The sequence below is a fragment of the Pristiophorus japonicus genome, chromosome 2 (assembly GCF_044704955.1).
Source record: "Pristiophorus japonicus isolate sPriJap1 chromosome 2, sPriJap1.hap1, whole genome shotgun sequence".
NCBI lineage: Eukaryota > Metazoa > Chordata > Chondrichthyes > Pristiophoridae > Pristiophorus > Pristiophorus japonicus.
The window spans coordinates 49,738,790-49,761,549 of record NC_091978.1 but is presented as its reverse complement, the minus strand read 5'-3'; the positions used below and the strand labels follow the sequence as shown (position 1 = coordinate 49,761,549).

The window sequence follows — 22,760 nt, the reverse complement described above, 5'->3', positions numbered from 1 at the left end:
ATTGAATTAAAAGTTAGAAAGATAAATTTAGGCAAAGATGATTACTTTAGAAAACTGTTGTGGTTCGTTTAGTGCACAAGAATATTTTGAGGAAGTTTGTTTTAACTTTTTGTTGGTTTAAGCTGTTAAAATCACCTGTTTCGTGGATTAGATTAGACAGAGGCTATGATTACATAGTTGTGCACAGTATATTGGAGGGAATGGACCATGGTGTGTGTTCTAAATTCTTGTAGTTTCATTTTTGAACTAGTACAAGTCAAACAATTGTCAGCTATAGAGCTCCGCTTTCTAATTTTGTGATGTTTGTCCAGTATATCTCTGGAGCTGTCAATGAGCCTCATCTTAAGGAAAAATAGCAGTTTAGGGAACAAAAGCTCAGAGCTTTGTTTCTGAAGGTAGTTACACATGTTCTAGTCCAGCTTCCATTGTGGACTTATCTTGTAGACCTAATTTGCAGTGCTATGCGTGACATCTAAAGTGTTCTTCTAAATCTCTAAGTATGCAAAGCAACTGCTGTTTTAATCAAATTTGATATACAAAAAAACACGTTGAATGTAGTTTGCACTGGAGACATCAGAAGTATTAGTGAAAATGCTGTTGTGAATTGATCCTATTACTGGATACGGTTTAAAGTGGCATCTGATCACTACAGCAATAACTCGGCTTTATGGCTAGGATGACACCTCTCTCATTGTAATAGAAACACCACCGCCTGGCTACATCAGTGAAGATGGGGAGACGAGTGATCAACAGATGAACCAAAGTATGGATACAGGTGAGATTTTTTCTTGAAGGGCATACTGTATATTGGTGAATTTACAGTAAATCATGCAACTTTTGATCAGTTTACTTTTACTTAAAAAGTATTGACACAATTGAGCAGGGTTTTGCATGTAAAAAGAAATTACATTGGTTTATTTCGCTAATTTACTTAAAATAAAAGGGAATTGCGAAGGCAATGTTTGATGACTTCAATAACTCGCCTCATTGGGTGCCAGGAAGTGAGATTAGTTTCCTGTGTCATTAAATGATGCAGATTTTTGCTAACTTCAGGATGAATGAGAAATTATACTGCTGGAAAGTGAAGAAATGTTAACCTGTGACTAAAAGAAGTAATTTATTACGAATTTAGAGTAAGCGGGGCCGAAATTCAGGCATGCCAGAAAGCTGGCACACCCATGATTTCTTTTTACCGCCGGGTGCAATAAGGTGGCCTTCTGAGCGATTTTCTCAGCTTTAAACTTTTTTTCACGTTGGACCGGAAGTCGGTCATAGTGGGGGCTGAAATGCGGCGGTAAGTCCCGGTGAGGGGCGGAAGTTGGAGCAGGACCAAGTCTTCGCCGCTATCACTCAGCCGGAGATGGCACCACAATGCGTGTGCGTCATCACACTCTCCCCTTCACTTAAAGGGGAGAGCATTCGGCATTCAGAAACATCGGTCCACTGGGCCACCAGGGAGGGTTTCGGCCGGGCACCCAAGAGAGGGTGGCCGGCTGTCTGTTGGCGGCCCGGCCGAACCTGGGGCAATAACTGGCTGGCCGATCGGAAAGTTGGCCGGCAAAAATAAAAACATGGCGGCTGCAACAGTGAGCCCTCCCCTTGAAGGGCCATCGAGCTGCTGTGCCACACACAGACAGAACAAGGTGCACCGACAGAAAAAGTTGTCGGGCACTGTGCAGCGGCTCATGGATTTTTTAAAGTAAATTTGGGATGGATTGCAATGGCGGTGCGGGATAGCGACGGTGCGTGCTTTGCTGATGCGATAGTGGGGACAGGCCGAAAAATCCCCAAGCTGAATTTGGGACGGGGCGGCAAATGGACTGCAACGCGGCGGCCACTCAATTCCACCGCATGGCCGCCACAAAACGGCAGTAACGGGCCTTTCTGGACCCTGAATTTCGTCCCCAGTGTCTTTTGCTAACTTCAGAATGAATATAAAAGCGAGTTGGTAGTATAAGCTGAGGAAAATGTAGCTTGAATTTGATGTATAATGAATAGAGAAGGAACTCTTTAATTATGAATTGAGATTTGTGCAATTGTTTTTTTTTATAAAGAAGTCACTAAATTCTTTCATTTTAGGGTCTCCTGCAGAAATGTCACCAAGTACCTTGTCGCCAGTGAATCACAGCTTGGGTAAGATCAGTTGGGCCTTTTTTTTAAAAAAAAAAAGAAACTTTGTATTATGGAGTAGTTTAAAAAGGTCCATACTTCAGTCATTGTCTTGTTGTAATAAAATGTTAGTAGTTAGCTTGTATTTATTTGAACCACTGGAATTGCATGAAATCTCTATATCATGAAAGTGAGGAAAAAAGGAAAAATTGTTGCGAATTGTTCAATCATATGCCACAGTGTTCTTTGACATGAAAGAGTGAAATAATCAAATTTACTTTCAATAAATTTAAGGAAAGAGAAGTATTTTAAAGGTCCAATTTGCAACAGAAATTATTATAGTTTAAAAACAAGTTCAATATATTGCATTTAAGCTGTATAACATTTTTGAACTCCTAGAAAACTCTTGCTCCTGTACAAAGTCTGTCATATGCCAACTGAAAAGATTCTGTGGTGATGTCTTTTGGTTGTAGAAGATCACAAGTTTAGCTAATTTCAGGAAAAAAAGCTGTCCTATCGAAATTTAGCCTGAGGAATACTCTATATTGTCGGGCTTCAGTGGCAGATAATGATGGGCATGTAAGCTTTATAAGCTGTGGGGTTGGGGGGAGGGAATTTTGGCATCTATACTTAAAGATTAAATTACTATCCGAGATGAATAGAAAATAATTAAAAGAAGCCAACATAGAATTCAGAGAGGACGGTCATGCTTCACCAACATAATAGAGTTCTTTTAAGGAAATTTGAGATATGGTGGAAATGCAGTGTATGTGATGGACATGGACCTTCAGAAAAACTTTGACAAGGTACCACACATGAGACAATTAGGAAATGATTAATGGGTAGGGAATTGGGGGAAGAGCAGCAGATTGTTTCCTCCCTTCTAACTAGTTTTTAATCCAGAGACAACCTGTTATGGTCAGTTTCTCAGCGTGGTTGGAAGTCGGTAGCCATGTCCCACAGTTCTGTTCTGGGGCTGCTTTTGCTCACTGATGCATTTGGATACAGGACTTGAAGTGGTGTCTAAATTTGCAGGTGCTCATAAAATAAGGGACATACTAAATAATTCTGAGGGCCAAAGGCAGCTGAAAAGGAATTTTGAAAATATAGTAAAATGAGCTAAGAAGTCGTGAATGAAATTCAATGTTAATAAATGCAAGGAGGTGCATTTTGGTTTAATAAATAAATAAAAGTAATTATAGTTTGGAGGAAGGCTAGGGGATGTGGAAGAGTAAAGGGCTCGGATGGTGGTGGGGGAGAGGGGGTGGTCATGTTCACTAGACATTAAAACAGCACCTCGTGGATAAGTTCTATTTCTTAATTATATCCAGGTTCACGTGAAACTTGTTTGTCTTTCATGGCCCATTTATCTTTAGATTGTTAGGGAATCTCTCAATTCAAGTTAGGCCCTTACTGGTTCCTATTTGGGACAATAATTCAGTTCAATTTACCCACTGCAAATATATTCTAATGTGACATTAATTGCAATGTTAGCAATAGATTTGGCTTAAATGATTCGTGAACTGCAGAAAACAAGAACGAATTTGCATTTATATAGTGCATTCACAGCCTTAGTATGTCCCAAAGTGTTTTACAGCCAATGAAGTACTATTGAAGTGCAGTCGCAGTTGTATTGGAGAGCCAGTTTGTGCACGGCAAGGTCCCTCAAGCAGCAAGGAGATAAATGGCCAGCTAATATGGTTTGGTGGTGTTGGTTAAGAGATACATGTTGGTCAGGACACTGGTATATCTGTCCTTTTCTTTTTCAAATAATGCCATGGAATCTTTTATGGCCACCAGAGAGGACAAATGGGGGCTCGGTTTTACATCTCAACTGAAAGATGGACAATGCAACATTCCTTCAGTATTGTACTGAAGTGTCAGCCTAGATTATATGCTGAAGTGTCAAGAGTGGGTTTTGAACCCATGAACTTCTGACTCGGGTGAGAGTGCTTACCACTGAGCCAAATCTGACACCATGGCTGTGTTTCCGTTCATAAGTACTAATAGGTTTAGTCAGCTGATTTTAAATTCAACTGTGTATGCGGACCAGACATTGACCAACTGCATCGATCACCTCTATTAAAGCACAAGTTTTCACATTTTATTATTGCTTGGTTTGGATCCTTAACCTTTTGGTATTTTGGAACGATCATGTGATTCATTGTTTTGGCTATATGGCAGACAATTAAAATGGTTTCAGCAGTATGTTGACGTGTGTCCCGTTTGCCAGTTAGATTACATTGGCTTTGCATCAAGGCAGATACTGCACAGTGCCACATCCTATCCAAGCAGATGAAGTGCTACAGAATCTGTCCAATATATATATATTTAAAATCTTACATCTGCATACATTTTTTGTTTGCGCCGATTGACTTTTTGTCACACATCGTGTCAAGCGTTTCCCTTTATATTTTCCTATTTTTACATTTTCTTTGGAATTTGCCTGCATAAACTTGTCACGCTGTAATTACGCAATGTGGCTATGGTGGCCGATGAACCACATCTCAAGTGCTTTTCTGTCCTCGGTTGCCAAGTTATTTTTCTCCTTTTAGGTAAGGTTCCAGATAAGTAGTTTCTTTAAAAGTTGAAAGCTGAAAGAAATGCAAGGTATATTTTAAAGACCAATACGAAAGCAAAATGCAGATGCTGGAAATCTAAAATAAAACAGAATATGCTGCAAATAACTGCTGATTATTTCCAGCATATTCTGTTTATTTCAGATATATTTTAGATTTTTCCCCATTGAGCTTTTCTAGCCCTGCACAGTACCATACTGTGTTCAAAAAAAAATAATTCTGTCCCCATTTGGGCTGCAGTCTTGCCCGTTGGAGGCCCCTGTTTATGAACAATGGCGCTGCTGTGGCTTTAGCTGCACCCCGAAGGACTTAATTTTTTTAAAGATTTCTGTCCCAGGTGCTTTTTAAAAGTGTTTTTACTAAATATTTCTGTACACATTATGGGCCCAAGTTTCCACACGATAAAAAAACGGGCGCCCCTCCGAGCTGGGCGCCCATTTTTCGCGCCTAAAACGGCGCCTAAAAAAAACCTCTCGATTCTGGAGCGTTCTGTAGCTCTTTGTCTGCCTGGCGTGGCACGCAAGGGGGTGGAGCCTACACTCGCGCCGATTTTGTAAGTGGGAGGGGGCGGGTATTATTTAAATTAGTTTTTTTTCCTGCCGTCAACGCTGTGCGTGCCGTTGGAGCGTTCGCGCTTGCTCAGTGTGAAAAAAACATTGGCACTCGGCCATTTTTGTAGTTCTTTATAGCTGTTTAATTTTTGAACATTTTTTTTAATAAAAGCACATTGCCATCAGCACTTGCAGCCTTCTCACTGTCTCCTCCTCCTCCCCCCCCCCCCGCGCGCGGGAAGAACGGGCGCCTCCCCCCCCCCCCCCCTCCGGCGGGAAGAACAGGTTGGATTTATTTGTAGAAGTATAAATAAGGATTTATTGTAGAATTTAATGACTTCCCTTCCCCCCCCCCCCCACCTCGTTCTGGACGCCTAATTTGTAACATGCGCCTGATTTTTTTAATGTGTAGAACAGGTTTTTTCAGTTCTACAAAAATCTTCACTTGCTCCATTCTAACTTAGTTTGGAGTACGTTTTCACTGTGGAAACTTTCAAATCAGACGTCAGTGGCCGGACACGCCCCCTTTTGAAGAAAAAATTCTGTTCCAAAGTAGAACTGTTCTACCTGACTAGAACTGCAGACAAAAAAATGTGGAGAATTGCGATTTCTAAGATAGTCCATTCTCCACCAGTTGCTCCTAAAAATCAGGCGCAAATCATGTGGAAACTTGGGCCCATTGTCCCCTGCTGGCTGCCTGAGTCATGTCCGAGCTCCAATGTGACTGCTGTTAAACTCATTTGTTAGACTGGTCTTTATATGTTTGTTTTAGCTCGGAACTCAATAAAGACACTTCAGAACATAGTTCTTTATATTGGGCTTCATTGATAAATTACAGATTAATCAGTAAAACAGACTAAACAAGCAATCTTCAATCGATCAAAAAGGACAGACCATACTTTACCGATCCAGGATATGAGGAATGTCTGCTAATCTGGACCAATTCGATCTTGCATGCATGCTCCTGGGGATGTGAACATAGAAACATAGAAAATAGGTGCAGGAAGAGGCCATTTGGCCCTTGAGCCTGCACCACCATTCAATAAGATCATGGCTGATCATTCACCTCAGTACCCCTTTCCTCACCATACCCCTTGATCCCTTTAGCCGTAAGGGCCATATCTAACTCCCTCTTGAATATATCCAATGACCTGGCATCAACAACTCTCTGCGGTAGGGAATTCCACAGATTAACAACTCTTAGTGAAGAAGTTTCTCCTCCTCTCAGTCCAAAATGGCTTACCCCTTATCCTTAGACTGTGTCCTCTGGTTCTGGACTTCCCCAACATCGGGAACATTCTTCCTGCATCTAACCTGTCCAGTCCTGTCAGAATTTTATATGTTTCTATGAGATCCCCTCTCATCCTTCTAAACTCCAGTGAATACAGGCCCAGTCGATCCAGTCTCTCCTCATATGTCAGTTCTGCCATCCTGGGAATCAGTCTGGTGAACCTGCGCTGCACTCCCTCAATAGCAAGAACATCCTTCCTCAGATTAGGAGACCAAAAATAAACACACTATTCCAGGTGAGGCCTCACCAAGTCCTGTACAACTGCAGTAAGACCTCCCTGCTCTTGTATTCAAATCCCCTAGCTATGAAGGCCAACATACCATTTGCCTTCTTCACCGCCTGCTGTACCTGCATGCCAACTTTCAATGACTGCTGATGTACCATGACACCAAGGTCTCGTTGCACCTCCCTTTTTCCTAATCTGCCGCCATTCAGACAATATTCTGCCTTTGTGTTTTTGCCCCCAAAATGGATAACCTCACATTTATCCACATTATACTGCATCTGCCATGCATTTGCCCACTCGCCTAACATGTCCAAGTCACCCTGCAGCCTCTTAGCGTCCTCCTCACAGCTCACACCGCCACCCAGCTTAATGTCATCTGCAAACTTGGAGATATTACACTCAATTCCTTCATCTAAATCGTTAATATATATTGTAAATAGCTGGGGTCGCAGCACTGAGCCCTGCGGCACCCCAGTAGTCACTGCCTACCATTCTGAAAAGGACCCGTTTATCCCGACTCTCTGCTTCCTGTCTGCCAACCAGTTCTCTATCCAGGTCAATGTATTACCCCCAATACCATGTGCTTTAATTTTACACACCAATCTCTTGTGTGGGACTTTGTCAAAAGCCTTTTGAAAGTCCAAATACACCACATACACTGGTTCTCCCTTGTCCACTCTACTAGTTACATCATCAAAAAAAGTCCAGAAGATTTGTCAAGCATGATAAATCCATGCTGACTTGGACCGATCTTGTCACTGCTTACCAAATGCACTACTATTTCATCCTTAATAATTGATTCCAACATTTTCCCCACTACTGATGTCAGGCTAACCGGTCTATAATTACCTGTTTTCTCTCTCCCTCCTTTTTAAAAAAAATGGTGTTACATTAGCTACCCTCCAGTCCATAGGAACTGATCGAGTCGATAGGCTGTTGGAAAATGCTCACCAATGCATCCACTATTTCTAGGGCCACTTCCTTATTAATTACTCTGGGATGCAGATTATCAGACTCCGGGGACTTATCGGCCTTCAATCCCATTAATTTCCCTAACACAACTTCCCGACTAATAAGGATTTCCTTCAGTTCCTCCTTCTCACTAGACCCTCGGTCCCCTAGTATTTCCAGAAGGTTATTTGTGTCTTCCTTTGTGAAGACAGAACCAAAGTATTTGTTCAACTGGTCTGCCATTTCTTTGTTCCCCATTATAATTCACCTGAATCTGACTGCAAGGGACCTATGTTTGTCTTCACTAATCTTTTTCTCTTCACATATCTATATAGAAGCTTTTGCAGTCAGTTTTATGTTCTTGGCAAGCTTCCTCTCGTACTCTATTTCCCCCCACCTAATTAAACCCTTTGTCCTCCTCTGCTGACTCCTAAATTTCTCCCAGTCCTCAAGTTTGCTGCTTTTTCTGGCCAATTTATATGCCTCTTCCTTGGTTTTAACACAATCCTTAATTTCCCTTGTTAGCCACGGTTGAACCACCTTCCCCGTTTTATTTTTACTTCAGGCAGCGATGTACAATTGTTGAAGTTCATCCATGCGATCTTTAAATGTTTGCCATTGCCTATCCACTGTCAACCCTTTAAGTATCATTTGCCAGTCTATTCTCGCCAATTCACGTCTCATACCATCGAAGTTACCTTTCCTTAAGTTCAGGACCTTAGTCTCTGAATTAACTGTGTCACTCTCCATCTTAATAAAGAATTCTACCATATTATGGTCACTCGTCCCCAAGGGGCCTCGCACAACAAGATTGCTAATTAGTCCTCTTTCATTACACATCACCCAGTCTAGGATGGCCAGCCCTCTAGTTGGTTCCTCGACATATTGGTCTCGAAAACCATCCGTACTGCACTCCAGGAAATTCTCCTCCACTGTATTGCTAACAGTTTGGTTAGCCCAATCTCCTATGCCACCATAGTAAAAGCGTTGTTATGGACATCACATCACATGAGATATGTTATGTCTGACTGCAGCACATTGCACTAATTTATCATATGTAGATTAAAGTCGCCCATGATGACTGCTGTACCTTTATTGCACGCATCCCTAATTTTTTGTGATGCTGTCCCCAACCTCGCTACTACTGTTTGGTGGTCTGTACACAACTCCCACTAGCGTTTTCTGCTCTTTGGTATTCCGCAGCTCCGCCCAAACAGATTCCACATCATCCAAGCTAATGTCCTTCCTTACTATTGCGTTAATTTCCTCTTTGACCAGCATCGCTACCCCACCTCTTTTTCCTTTCTGTCCATTCTTCCTGAATGTTGAATACCCCTGGATGTTGAGTTCCCAGCCTTGATCACCCTGGAGCCATGTCTCCTTGATGCCAATTATATCATATTCATTAATTGCTGCCTGCGCAGTTAATTCGTCCACCTTATTACGAATACTCCTCGCACTGAGGCACAGAGCCTTCAGGCTTATCTTTTTAACACACTTTGTCCCTTTTCGAACTTTGCTGTAATGTGGCCTTTTTTGATTTTTGCCTTGGGTTTCTCTGCCCTGCACTTTTACTTTTACTTCTTCTTTCTATCTTTTGCTTCTGCCCCCATTCTATTTCCCTCTGTCTGCCTGCATAGGTTCCCATCCCCCTGCCATATTAGTTTATCCCCTCCCCAACAGTACTCGCCGGGGCTGCTCAAAACCTAATCTTTTGACCTCTAAGGTCCCAGGTACACGACTGCTGGCACTTCTACCCATTACATGATTATACTAAAAGAGTTAAAAACTATTCCATATAAGAAGCAACTAATGAGTAAATAAATACCTCGTCTACAATTCAGTTAATCAGCAGAATTCCTTACTAACTAGCAAATATATAACTGAACTGCAGAGAGATAACAAGATCTTTACAATTTAATCTTCTTGTTACCTTATCACCCAACACTTTCTTCCTGCAGTTACAGTCCAACCAAGTGAATCTATTGACCACAAGCCTGTTTTTAATTATAGAAAATAAACATAGAAAATAGGTGCAGGAGTAGGCCAGTCGGCCCTTCGAGCATTGCTTTAGTACTTTGATTCCATATTCTAGTGTTAATTGTACATTTTAGTACATGAATTCTATATTCTGGGTTTTGTGGGGGGGGGGGTGCAGGGGGTGATTTGAAGAGCGTGGGAACTGACTCAACATAGATGCTTTAAAAAAAAATGAATGTACACAAGATCCAGAAGCGCAACTTTGTTTCAAATATTGAAATGTGGAGAGTATTGTTGATAGCTAAGCAGGTACAGGCCGGTTGATTTTTATGTCGTTTGCAGGCTCCTGATATTTGTCAATCCCGCTGCAATTCTTGTCCCCAACTCCTTAAAACAAGGTCTATATTAATTTCCTTCTAAATTATATAACTGATTACCAAATTATCAAAATCGATGAAGACTTGCTTCCACTCTAAAAGTGAGTTCTTAGGTGACTGAACAGTCCAATATGAAAATTATAGTCTCTGTCACAGGTGGGACAGACAGTCGTTGAAGGAAAGCGTGGGTGGGGAGTCTGGTTTGCTGCACGCTCCTTCCGCTACCTGCACTTGCTTTCTGCATGCTCAGCACCCTCTCGATGCTCTTTCTCAACTTCGGGCAATCCTTGGCCAGTGACTCCCAGATGTTGGTTGGGATGTTGCATTTTATCAAGGAGGCTTTGAGGGTGTCCTTGAAACGTTTCCTCTGCCCACCTGGGGCACGCTTGCCGTGTAGGAGTTCCGAGTAGAGCACGTGCTTTGGGAGTCTTGTGTTAGGCATGCCTAACACGTGATGTGGCCCGCCCAATAGAGCTGGTCGAGTGTGGTCAACGCTTCGATGGTGGCCTGATCGAGGACACTAACGTTGGTATGTCTGTCCTCCCAGGGGATTTGTAGGATTTTGCGGAGACATCGTTGGTATTTCTCCAGCGATTTGAGGTGTCTACTGTATATGGTCCTTATCTCTGAGCCATACAGGAGGGTGGGTATCACTACAGCCCTGTAAACCATAAGCTTCGTGCCAGATTTGAGGGCCTGATCTTCGAACACACTCTTCCTCAGGCAGCCAAAGGCTGTGCTGGCGCACTGGAGGCGGTGTTGAACCACGTCGATGTCTGCCCTTGTTGATAATAGGCTCCCGAGGTATGGAAAGTGGTCCACGTTGTCCAGGGCTGCGCCGTGGATCTTGATAACTGGGGGGGGGGGGGGGGGGGCGGGGGCAGTGCTGTGTGGTGGGGTCAGGTTAGTGGAGGAGCTTTGTCTTACGGATGTTTAGCGTAAGGCCCATACTTTCGTATGCCTCGGTGAAGATGTTGAATATGATTTGGAGTTCAGCCTCTGTGCGCAGACACAAGCGTCGTCCGCGTACTGTAGCTCGATGACAGAGGGACTATGGAGCATCCTCCTCCATTTCGGTTGCCCCCAAAAGTTTGTCGCCATCCTCCGCCTGCTCCACGAAGACATTCAAACCGTGATCCTGACCAGCGGATCCACCACAGACCCAATCCACGTCTGGACCGGAGTCAAGCAGGGCTGCGTCATCGCCCCAACCCTCTTCTTGATCTTCCTCGCTGCAATGCTCCACCTCACACTCAACAAGCTCCCCACTGTAGTGGAACTAAACTACAGAACCAGTGGGAACCTGTTCAACCTTTGTCGCCTCCAGGCCAGATCCAAGACTGTCCCATCGACTATTCCAATGCTTTCCTGGCTAACCACCCATCTTTCAACCTCCATAAACTTGAGCTCATCCATCACTCCTGTGCTCACTGATCTACATTGGCTCCCGGTTGCCACCAACTCCAATTTTAAGATTCTCATCCTCGTGTTCAAATCCTTCCATAGTGCCACCTCTCCCTATCCCTGTATCCTCTCGATCTCTCAAAACTCTTGTTGCTCCAACTCTTGGCTTCTTCTACAACCCGCTGTCCCTCTGCCCCACAGTTGGCAGGAATACCGTTCGCCACGCTTTTAATCACCCCTCCGCATATCTCCTCACTTGGCTGTCAATTATTTGTATGATTACGCTCCTGTGAAATGCCTTGGGACATTTTCCTATATTAAAGGTACTATATAAATTCAAGTTATTGTAGTTATGATCTTGAAATTAGAACCAAGCCAATTAGTAGTGCAATCAGGAAGCACGCAGACTTTTCCTTCTTTCAGAACCATTTCACATCAAAAGGAACGTTAACTTTGTTAATGCATATGGCATCCAGTAAAACTTCTGCCAGGTCTTTCTGCTCATGACACTGCCATCATTCATATTGCCCCTGCCAAATACCAGCTCTGATACATCCATCTGAGGGGCAATAGACAATGCAAGTACAGGTTGAGCGTCCAAAATCTGGAGTTCCAAAATTTGGAATGTTCCAAAATCTAAATATTATTTCAAATGGTGATAGAGATATTTTTTCGCCAGAAATACTGCTTATCACTCCGCTATTTTTTTAAAGGCCCAGTGGTAAAAATCAGCGGAAACCGTGGTCCTTGCCACCTGTAGTTGGGCCTAGTTGGGAGGAAAACACCCCAAAAAAATTCCAAAAAATAAAAAAAATTCACAAAACATCCACAAAACCCTTACCTTCTAAATCGCTGAAAAATAATTAAAAAATAAAAACTTTAACTTGCCTTTTTTGCAGGTTTTTCCCGGCAGCCAACGCTGCCACCCCCGGGCCCTCTGCCGACCCGCCGCTGCCTGCCACCCCCATTCTGCCGACCCTCCACCACCTGTCGCAGCACCCTTACCTCGGCCCAGGCGTTTCCAGGATTCGGGACGTCGGAAAGATGTCCGAAATCCGGAAATACCCAGAACGGCCTCGGTCCCGAGGTTTCCGGATTTTGGATGCTCTAACTGTATTTCTGTTTTTTTTAATTCACTTTTAAATATCTCAAATTTATATTTTATGAAGATTATTTTCCTGTTTAAAAGGTTGCGTTTTTAGAAACATTTCATAATATACATCAGAAGGCATACTTTTTTATTACTGCTTATGGGCATTAATACTCACATTTATGATTTTGATGCTTTGCTCACCCCTTTGGCACCACTGGCTCCACCCTGTCCCTTTCCCAAATCTGTAAATATAAAATTAAATTCCATTTGTACCATTAGGGACAGGAGGCGGCCGTTTAGCCCCTTGCTCCTATTTCTTAGGTTCTTATGGAACAGGTTCAAGAGTAGGCCATTTGACCCCTTGAGCCTGCCCCACCATTCAATAAGATCATGGCCATATACCAGGCTTTTCCCCATATCCCTTAATATCTTTGGTTAACAAAAATCTATCTATCAGATTTCAAATTAACAATTTGACCTAGCGTCAATTGCTGTTTACACAAGAGAGTTCCAAATTTCTTCCACCCTTTGTGTGCTGAAGTGTTTCCCAACTTCACTCCTGAAAGGCCTGGCTCTAATTTTGAAACTATGCCCTTTAGTCCTAGGCTCCATCTACCTCATCAGTTCTCTTTTTAATATCTTGAAAACTTTGATCAAATCACCCCTTAATCTTCTAAATTCCAAGGAATACAGCCGTAGTTATTGTAAACTCTCCTTGTAATTTAACCCTTGAAGTTCAGATATCATTCTGGTAAATCTATGTTGCACTCCCTCCCAAAGCCAATATATCTTTCCTAAGGTGTGGTACCCAGAACTCAACACAGTACTCCAGGTGTGGTCCAACTAAGTCTTTGTATATCTGTAGTAGCATAACTTCTACCCCCTTGTATTACAAACAACAGAAATAGGAGCAGGAGTAGACCATTCGAGCCTGCTCCACCATTTAATACGACCATAGCTGATCCTCAACTTCACCTTCCCGCACTATCCCCATATCCCTTGGTTTCCTTGGTATCCAAAAATCTATTGACTTCTATCTTGAATATACTCAACGACTGTGTTATCCGCAGCACTTGGGCTATTCATAACTGAGTGAAGAAATTTCTCACCTCAATCCTAAATGGCCGACCTCTTATTCTAAGACTGTGACCCCTAGTTCTAGGCTTCCCAGCCAGGGAAACATGCTGCCAGCATCAAACCTGCTGAGCCCTATCCATAGACATTCGCCTGTCCACTACTTTAGTTGCATTTTCAAAAGATTGAATCATGTTCAGCATGACCTGAAGCCCTGTCTTCAGACCGAGGACACACTTCGTGTTGTGTGGCACGATTATGTGCTAAATTCAGAACTGATCTAGCAGCTCAAAACTCGGCATCCATGAGGTGCTGTGGGCCATCAGCAGCAGCAGGAGAATTGTATTCCACCCCAATCTGCAACCTCATGGTCCGGCATATCCCTCACTCTACCATTACCATCAAGCCAGGGGCCCAACCCTGGTTTAATGAGGAATGTAGAAGAGTATGCCAGGAGCAGCACCAGGCCTAGCAAAAAATGAGGTGCCAACCTGGGGAAGCTATAAACAGGACTACATACATACTAAACAGTGGAAGCAGGATGCTATGGACAGAGCTAAGCGATCCCACAATCAATGGATCAAATTAAAGCTCTGCCGCCCTGCCATATCCAGTCGTGAATGGTGGTGGACAATTAAACAACTAATGGAAGGCGGAGGCTCCATGAACATCCCCATCCCATCCTCAATGATGGCAAAGCCCAGTACGCAAGTGCAAAAGTCAAGCAACCGGAAAGACAGAGAAGCCTGTTTTCATACAAAATCCTAATGTGAGAAGACCCTGTTAAAGAAAGAAGAAACTGGTTCATTTTTCACTGCCTTGAAAGGGATGGCGATGGAACCCATGCCACTGTCTGTCAGGTGAAGTTATTCAATCACTAGTTTGTCTAAAAGCTATTTGTCACTAGATTAGTTTCAAAGCAAATTTGTTGATTTATGATCTCAATTTCATGGTCAAGAATATGAATGATTGATTCTGTTATTGCCCAGTACAAAGTTTGAACCTTTTAACATTTCTAAACATCCCAGCCTTATTAAGAAGCTAGCTAATTGTGACATCTGCTGAGCTGTTGAACAATATATGACTTCTCCGGGGCAAACATGTTCCTCGTGCTTAATACATAACCGTATCACCACTGCAGTCCATCTGGGACAGTATTTAGTCCCACTCAGTTTTCTTTAATCAGTGATCTGGTGGATGTTCCCAAAAGTGATGTTCTTTAAGATCCATTCCACCGTAGAATAGTTAACCCTCTAATTAAAAGGTGAGCAGACATCACATCACTGAAGAATTGGATGATGGGCAGACACAAGGTGATTGGTGCTGAGAATATCTAAATAACCCACTATTGTGGCAAGCTGTCTTCAGCTCCTATGACCTAAAGTGGGCAAACTTTGAGTGGATGGTGTGCTGGATAGTTAGAAGTTTCATGTTGTACAAAGCCTATTATTGGTCATGGGTATTAAAGTCCTTTTGACAGACTATGGAGAAAACCCATTTCTTGCCTGTTAAGTCACCTAAACCTGCGGGGTTCAAGATGGCTTACTCCATGGCACACTAGTCACCCAACAGAGAGACATAACTGGGCTGGTAGTCTTTTACTGGAGCAGCACCAGAAGCTTGTGGTTCAGGTAGGCCGGCTTATATGAGAGGATCATGAAACAATGCTGCTACAGCTCAAAATTCTGAATTTATCCAGCAGCAAAGCTTCACATGTTGCATGTCCTGCCTGTGGAACACTCCCCCCACGTACGATTGTTGCTTGAACTTAATTGAGCCTGTTTTTGTACTATATACTGTACAATTCTTTCTTGAACCAGGATTGCTGGAGCATGCATTTGATGTCACAACCTATCCCCACCACAAATGAACTAAAATTTATAAATTATATAATTGTGTATGGGCAAACAGAAGAAACCTAGGTTACATTTAGTGTATTTGATCCAGCTTGTTTGATTGTCTGTACAAACTTCCATCCACCATAAATGGAGTACACTATATCTGAACTACCTGCTGATTTGCTTGCACATTAATTTATCATTCAACTTGCTACAATTGGTAGTACTCTTAACCGTTAATTCTAAAGGTCGTCAAGCCCTGCGTCAGGACTTGAGCTAATAATAGGCTACAGTATTGAGGGAGTGCTGCGTTGTCAATGGTACTGTTTTTTTGGGTGCAGCTTTAATCCGACTTCCAGATGGTTCAAAAGAACTGTAAAATTTCATTGTAGAATTCAAAGAGTAATATGTTTTTCTGGAGGCCTGGTCAAAATTCTTCCTTCAGCCAGCACCACCAAAATCATTTAAACAGTCGTTCAACTTACTAGTATTTGTATTATGTACACACAGAAGTGCAATAATGGTTGTCCCATTTGCATACATAATGGCGACTGTACTTTCAAATAATTCAGTGCATTTGAAATGCTTTGAGGTGTTCAAGAGACTTAGGATTCTACGCTCATATAAATGGCATCATACTCATCTGATCACAAAGTTAACTATTTACTTGCCATTATTGAATTCTTAACCATATATATTCTACTTATTAGGTGAGTGAAGTTGCTTCAGTACTGTTTAGATAAGGAAATAATGGACTAAAATTAGCTCTCAAAACACATTCACGAGAACAAAGTTAAGAGGCCTATGGTTGATTGATGTATTGGACTCTAGTCCTCGAAGATATGATTCTGAATGTATCTCGACATAAAATTATTTGCCTTTATCCGTTACAGATCTACAACCTGTAACCTACTCAGAGCCAGCATTTTGGTGTTCAATAGCATACTATGAGTTAAACCAGAGAGTTGGTGAAACTTTTCATGCATCTCAGCCTTCATTAACTGTGGATGGATTTACAGACCCATCAAACTCAGAACGATTCTGTCTGGGTTTGCTGTCCAATGTCAACAGAAACGCAACAGTTGAGATGACGAGACGGCACATTGGTAAGTGTGTGTGTATTATGTATACCTAACTTTACATAATGGGGCCTGCTGAATTTAGGAAAATTCATTTCACATCAAAAGACCAAAACTGAACCAAAAACTAAAAAATCCTAAAGAACAGATGATCAATAGAAACCTCTTCCAAGAAAGAGAACAGTAACTCTGAACCATAAAAACAGTAATAGGAGAAATATGAAAACTGATGCTGTTACTTTGTTGCAAAGCAAAAGGTGACAACATTGGCAACCTTCTTCACTGAACATGATTCTGTCTTTTTATTTCCACCTCACCCCCAGGTGGGCTTTCTACACTAAATGCTCCCCTGACCCCATTGAGCAGGGGTTAGCTTATATTCATCCCCAATGAGTAACATTACACCAACCAAGCATACTGCCCACTGTCCTCCCTTCTTTTCTGACTTCCCTGCCCCCTCACACCCCGCCTCCATTATTTTTTTTTCTCAACTTTTCTCTTAACCAATGCATCAATGATGGGTCATCAACTGGACATACATGGTTAAAGAAAGAAATAACTTACATTTATATAGCTCCTTTCATGATCTAAGGACGTCCCAAAGCGCTTTACAGTAATGCAAAAAATGTGGCGGCCAACTTGTGCACAGCAAGGTCCCACAAACAGCAATGTGATAATGACCAGATAATCTCTTGTTTTATTATGTTGGTTAAGGATAAATATTGGCTACAACACCGCGGAGAACTCCCCTGCTCCTCTTCGGAATAGTGCTCTGGGACCTTTAACATCCACCTTGGTTTAACGTCTCACCTGAAAGGTTGCACCTCCAACAGCGCAGCACTCCTTCAGTGCTGCACTGGAGAGTCAGCCTAGATTTTGTGCTCAACTCCTGGAGTGGGGCTTGAATCCACAATCTTATGACTCAGAGGTGAGCGTGCTACCACTGAGCCACTTCTGATTACATCGGTTAAAATAACTTCTTTTGATTTGAAGCTGTCTTGGCATGTAATTAAAACATCAATTCACATTAGTGCAAACTTTTAGACGTGATCCATTATGGCACCAAAACCTTTCCCACTGATTCTAATGGACAAAACACTACAAAATAGGATTCCTCCCTTGTTGCACGCATGCATTGTTTCTTGTTCCACTATGCACTGTTATTATTTATTAGAATAAAGTCATTATATGTCATTTCTAAGTTCATTTTCTTAATGGATTTAAATGCACTCTATACAATTCGTAGTTTTTTCCCCCAAAATACTGTCTTGGTAATGGAGAGATATTCCTCATGTTATCTATGTTTTTCCTTTTAGGAAGAGGAGTGAGGTTGTATTACATTGGTGGGGAAGTTTTTGCAGAGTGCCTGAGTGACAGTGCCATCTTTGTTCAGAGTCCAAATTGTAATCAAAGATACAGCTGGCATCCTGCAACAGTGTGCAAAATTCCACCTGGTAAGAAAGGTTTAATAACTAAATTTAAAAAGTAGGACCTCAAAAGTAGTAATCTCGGGATTGCTACCAGTGCCACGTGCTAGTCAGTAGGAATTGCAGGATAGTGCAGATGAATACATGGCTTGAGCAGTGGTGCAGCAGGGAGGGATTCAAATTGCTGGGACATTGGAACCGGTTCTGGGGGAGGTGGGACCAATACAAAGCGGACGGTCTGCACCTGGGCAGGACCGGAACCAATATCCTAGAGGGAGTGTTTGCTAGTGCTGTTGGGGAGGAGCTAAACTAATATGGCAGGGGGATGGGAATCAATGCAGGGAGACAGGGAAACAAAAAGGAGACAAAAGCAAAAGACAAAGGAGATGAGGAAAAGTGGAGGGCAGAGAAACCCAAGACAAAAAACAAAAAGGGCCACTGTACAGCAAAATTCTAAAAGGAAAAAGGGTGTTAAAAAAACAAGCCTGAAGGCTTTGTGTCTTAATGCAAGGAGTATCCGTAATAAGGTGGATGAATTAACTTTACAAATAGATGTTAACAAATATGATGTGATTGGGATTACGGAGACGTGGCTCCAGGATGATCAGGGCTGGGAACAACATCCAGGGGTATTCAACATTCAGGAAGGATAGAATAAAAGGAAAAGGAGGTGGGGTAGCATTGCTGGTTAAAGAAGAGATTAATGCAATAGTTAGAATGGACATTAGCTTGGATGATGTGGAATCTATATGGGTAGAACTGCAGAACACCAAATAGAAAACAACGTTAGTGGGAGTTGTGTACAGACCTCCAAATAGTAGTAGCAATGTTGGGGAGGGCATCAAACAGGAAATTAGGAGTGCATGCAATAAATGTGCAGCAGTTATAATGGGTGACTTCAATATGCACATAGATTGGGCTAACCAAACTGGAAGCAATGCGGTGGAGGAGGATTTCCTGGAGTGCATAAGGGATGGTTTTCTAGATCAATATGTCGAGGAACCAACTAGAGGGGAGGCCATCTTAGACTGGGTGTTGTGTAATGAGAGAGGATTAATTAGCAATACTGTTGTGCGAGGCCCCTTGGGGAAGAGTGACCATAATATGGTGGAATTCTGCATTAGGATGGAGAATGAAACAGTTAATTCAGAGACCATGGTCCAGAACTTAAAGAACGGTAACTTTGAAGGTATGAAGCGTGAATTAGCTAGGATTGATTGGCGAATGATACTTAAGGGCTTGACTGTGGATGGACAATGGCAGACATTTAGAGACCGCATGGATGAACGACAACAATTGTACATTCCTGTCTGTCGTAAAAATAAAAAAGGGAAGGTGGCTCAACCGTGGCTATCAAGGGAAATCAGGGATAGTATTAAAGCCAAGGAAGTGGCATACAAATTGGCCAGAAATAGCAGTGAACCCGGAGACTGGGAGAAATTTAGAACTCAGCAGAGGAGGACAAAGGGTTTGATTAGGGCAGGGAAAATGGAGTACGAGAAGAAGCTTGCAGGGAACATTAAGACGGATTGCAAAAGTTTCTATAGATATGTAAAGAGAAAATGGTTAGTAAAGACAAACGTAGGTCCCCTGCAGCCAGAATCAGGGGAAGTCATAACTGGGAACAAAGAAATGGCGGACCAATTGAACAAGTACTTTGGTTCGGTATTCACTAAGGAGGACACAAACAACCTTCTGGATATAAGAGGGGTCAGAGGGTCTAGTAAGGAGGAGGAACTAAGGGAAATCCTTATTAGTCGGGAAATTGTGTTGGGGAAATTAATGGGATTGAAGGCCGATAAATCTCCAGGGCCTGATGGACTGCATCCCAGAGTACTTAAGGAGGTGGCCTTGGAAATAGTGGATGCATTGACAGTCATTTTCCAACATTCCATTGACTCTGGATCAGTTCCTATGGAGTGGAGGGGAGCCAATGTAACCCCACTTTTATATAAAAAAAAAAAAAAAAAGGAGGGAGAGAGAAAACAGGGAATTATAGACCGGTAAGCCTGACATTGGTAGTGGGTAAGATGATGGAATCAATTATTAAGGATGTCATAGCAGCGCATTTGGAAAGAGGTGACATGATAGGTCCAAGTCAACATGGATTTGTGAAAGGGAAATCATGCTTGACAAATCTTCTAGAATTTTTTGAGGATGTTTCCAGTAGAGTGGACAAGGGAGAACCAGTTGATGTGGTATATTTGGACTTTCAGAAGGCTTTCGACAAGGTCCCACACAAAAGATTAATGTGCAAAGTTAAAGCACATGGGATTGGGGGTAGTGTGCTGACGTGGATTGAGAACTGGTTGTCAGACGGGAAGCAAAGAGTAGGAGTAAATGGGTACTTTTCAGAATGGCAGGCAGTGACTCGTGGGGTACCACAAGGTTTTGTGCTAGGGCCCCAGCTGTTTACACTGTACATTAATGATTTAGACGAGGGGATTAAATGTAGTATCTCCAAATTTGCGGATGACACTAAGTTAGGTGGCAATGTGAGCTGCGAGGAGGATGCTATGAGGCTGCAGAGTGACTTGGATAGGTGAGTGGGCAAATGCATGGCAGATGAAGTATAATGTGGATAAATGTGAGGTTATCCACTTTGGTGGTAAAAACAGAGAGACAGACTATTATCTGAATGGTGACAGATTAGGAAAAGGGGAGGTGCAACGAGACCTGGATGTCATGGTACATCAGTCATTGAAGGTTGGCATGCAGGTACAGCAGGCGGTTAAGAAAGCAAATGGCATGTTGGCCTTCATAGCGAGGGGATTTGAGTACAGGGGCAGGGAGGTGTTGTTACAGTTGTACAGGGCCTTGGTGAGGCCACACCTGGAGTATTGTGTACAGTTTTGGTCTCCTAACCTGAGGAAGGACATTCTTGCTATTGAGGGAGTGCTGCGAATGTTCACCAAACTGATTCCCGGGATGGCGGGACTGACCTATCAAGAAAGACTGGATCAACTGGGCTTGTATTCACTGGAGTTCAGAAGAATGAGAGGGGCCTTCATAGAAACGTTTAAAATTCTGATGGGTTTGGACAGGTTAGATGCAGAAAGAATGTTCCCAATGTTGGGGAAATCCAGAACCAGGGGTCACAGTCTAAGGATAAGGGGTAAGCCATTTAGGACCGAGATGAGGAGGAACTTCTTCACCCAGAGAGTGGTGCACCTGTGGAATTCTCTACCACAGAAAGTTGTTGAGGCCAATTCACTAAATATATTCAAAAAAGAGTTAGATGTAGTCCTTACTCCTAAGGGGATCAAGGGGTATGGTGAGAAAGCAGGAATGGGGTACTGAAGTTGCATGTTCAGCCATGAACTCATTGAATGGTGGTGCAGGCTAGAAGGACCGAATGGCCTACTCCTGCACCTATTTTCTATGTTAATAAGTGTCGAGACAAGATAAACTCTTGTTTCAAGTCTAAGGAAACTGATCAGTAAAACAAACACATTTTACAGCTCATGTATTCGAAAGTAAACCTTTTGCCTTGAATTCTGCTGTTGAATACTTATTGCTCTTGAGACCTAAACCTTAAATCCACCCATGATGGAGCAGTGCTGAGAGATGCTTTCTACTTCACTGAGTCACCCAAACTCTAGATAAGCTTATTGCAAATCCAGTGGCATAGCAAAACAAACTGACCCAACTCTCGTTCTGTGCTGATTGGGAATGGATACAACTTGCACCTGTAACTCTCGTTCTGTAATCGGCCTTTTGGCTAAGATCTGCATAACTAACCTGACCAGCCACCATGACCTCCGGGTGGTTTCTCCCTGGTCAGGAAGGTATATGCTTACATTTTTGTAAACAGGAGGTGGGTGGGATGGCTTGACCCATCCACCTCCACGGAGGTGTGTGGGGGACCTGACCCATCCACCTCCATGGCACGAACCTGGTATTGCAGTACTTCCAGGAACGGTGCAGTGGCTCTAGGCCTTTTGGCTAAGAGCATTGGCGCAGAGTGATCCTTGACTGGTGCAGGGTGACCTCTGGCGTTTGTGACTTGACAAAGAATTGGAAACGATTGGCTACGAATTTATTAAAAAAAAACACCTGAGCATATGTGGGAGGGGAAGACGACAAGGTGGCAAGGCAGAGTGACTCAGGAGGATAATGACTAGAATTTGCTGCAGGTGTTGGGGCAGGAAGACAAGTAGTAAGTCAGGAATGGAGTTTGGGCATAGATGTTATGGATGAAGATGATTTCCAAAATAATGTAGAAAAAGGTCATGGAGGATTTGAAAATAAGGAGTTTGAAGTTGATTTGCAAGATGCCAGTGGAGCCTATATGGACCAGGTTGGTATGTGGGAGAGAACTCTGGATGGAGAGTTGTTAATTATATCTGAAGTTTATGAAGGTTGGAAGCAGAAAGGCCACTGAGAAGATCATTTAATAAAAAGTCCAGGAGGGACTTTGAACAGGGAAGTTTCAGTGTTGTAAGTTGGATTAGAAGAACCCAAGTGGAATGGTGGGGAGAGTGAGCATGTAGTTGAGTGGAAATTGTGCATTCAAAGACTTTGGAGAGAGGGTGCGGATTACACCAAAAACAATGGTGTGTGTGGGCTTAGGGATGGTATTTGAAGGAAGGAGTAGTTATGGTTTTAAAAGGAGTAGGAACAATGCTGAAGAAAGGGAGGTGGACAAAGAAATGGCAGTAAGAATGAGGCCAAGAAATGGGAAGAGGTGGTCAGGAGTTCAAAGGAATATGCATGGGATTCATGGTGGAAATCAGGCTCGAGATGAGATGGGGAAGAATTTGTAACTGCAGGGCCTTTGT

General features: G+C 42.7%; 1 protein-coding gene across 3 annotated transcripts in view; it reads left to right on the top strand.

Moving 5' to 3' along the window:
• smad2 (SMAD family member 2) overlaps positions 1-22,760 on the top strand; it is a 154,896-nt gene that overhangs the window by 115,271 nt on the left and 16,865 nt on the right. For all 3 annotated transcript variants that reach the window (XM_070867077.1, XM_070867070.1, XM_070867065.1), the window contains 4 exons: positions 701-775; positions 2,080-2,133; positions 16,367-16,579; positions 17,869-18,006. In XM_070867077.1, coding sequence (XP_070723178.1) covers positions 701-775; positions 2,080-2,133; positions 16,367-16,579; positions 17,869-18,006 — 480 coding nt within the window. The remainder of the gene's footprint in view (positions 1-700; positions 776-2,079; positions 2,134-16,366; positions 16,580-17,868; positions 18,007-22,760) is intronic.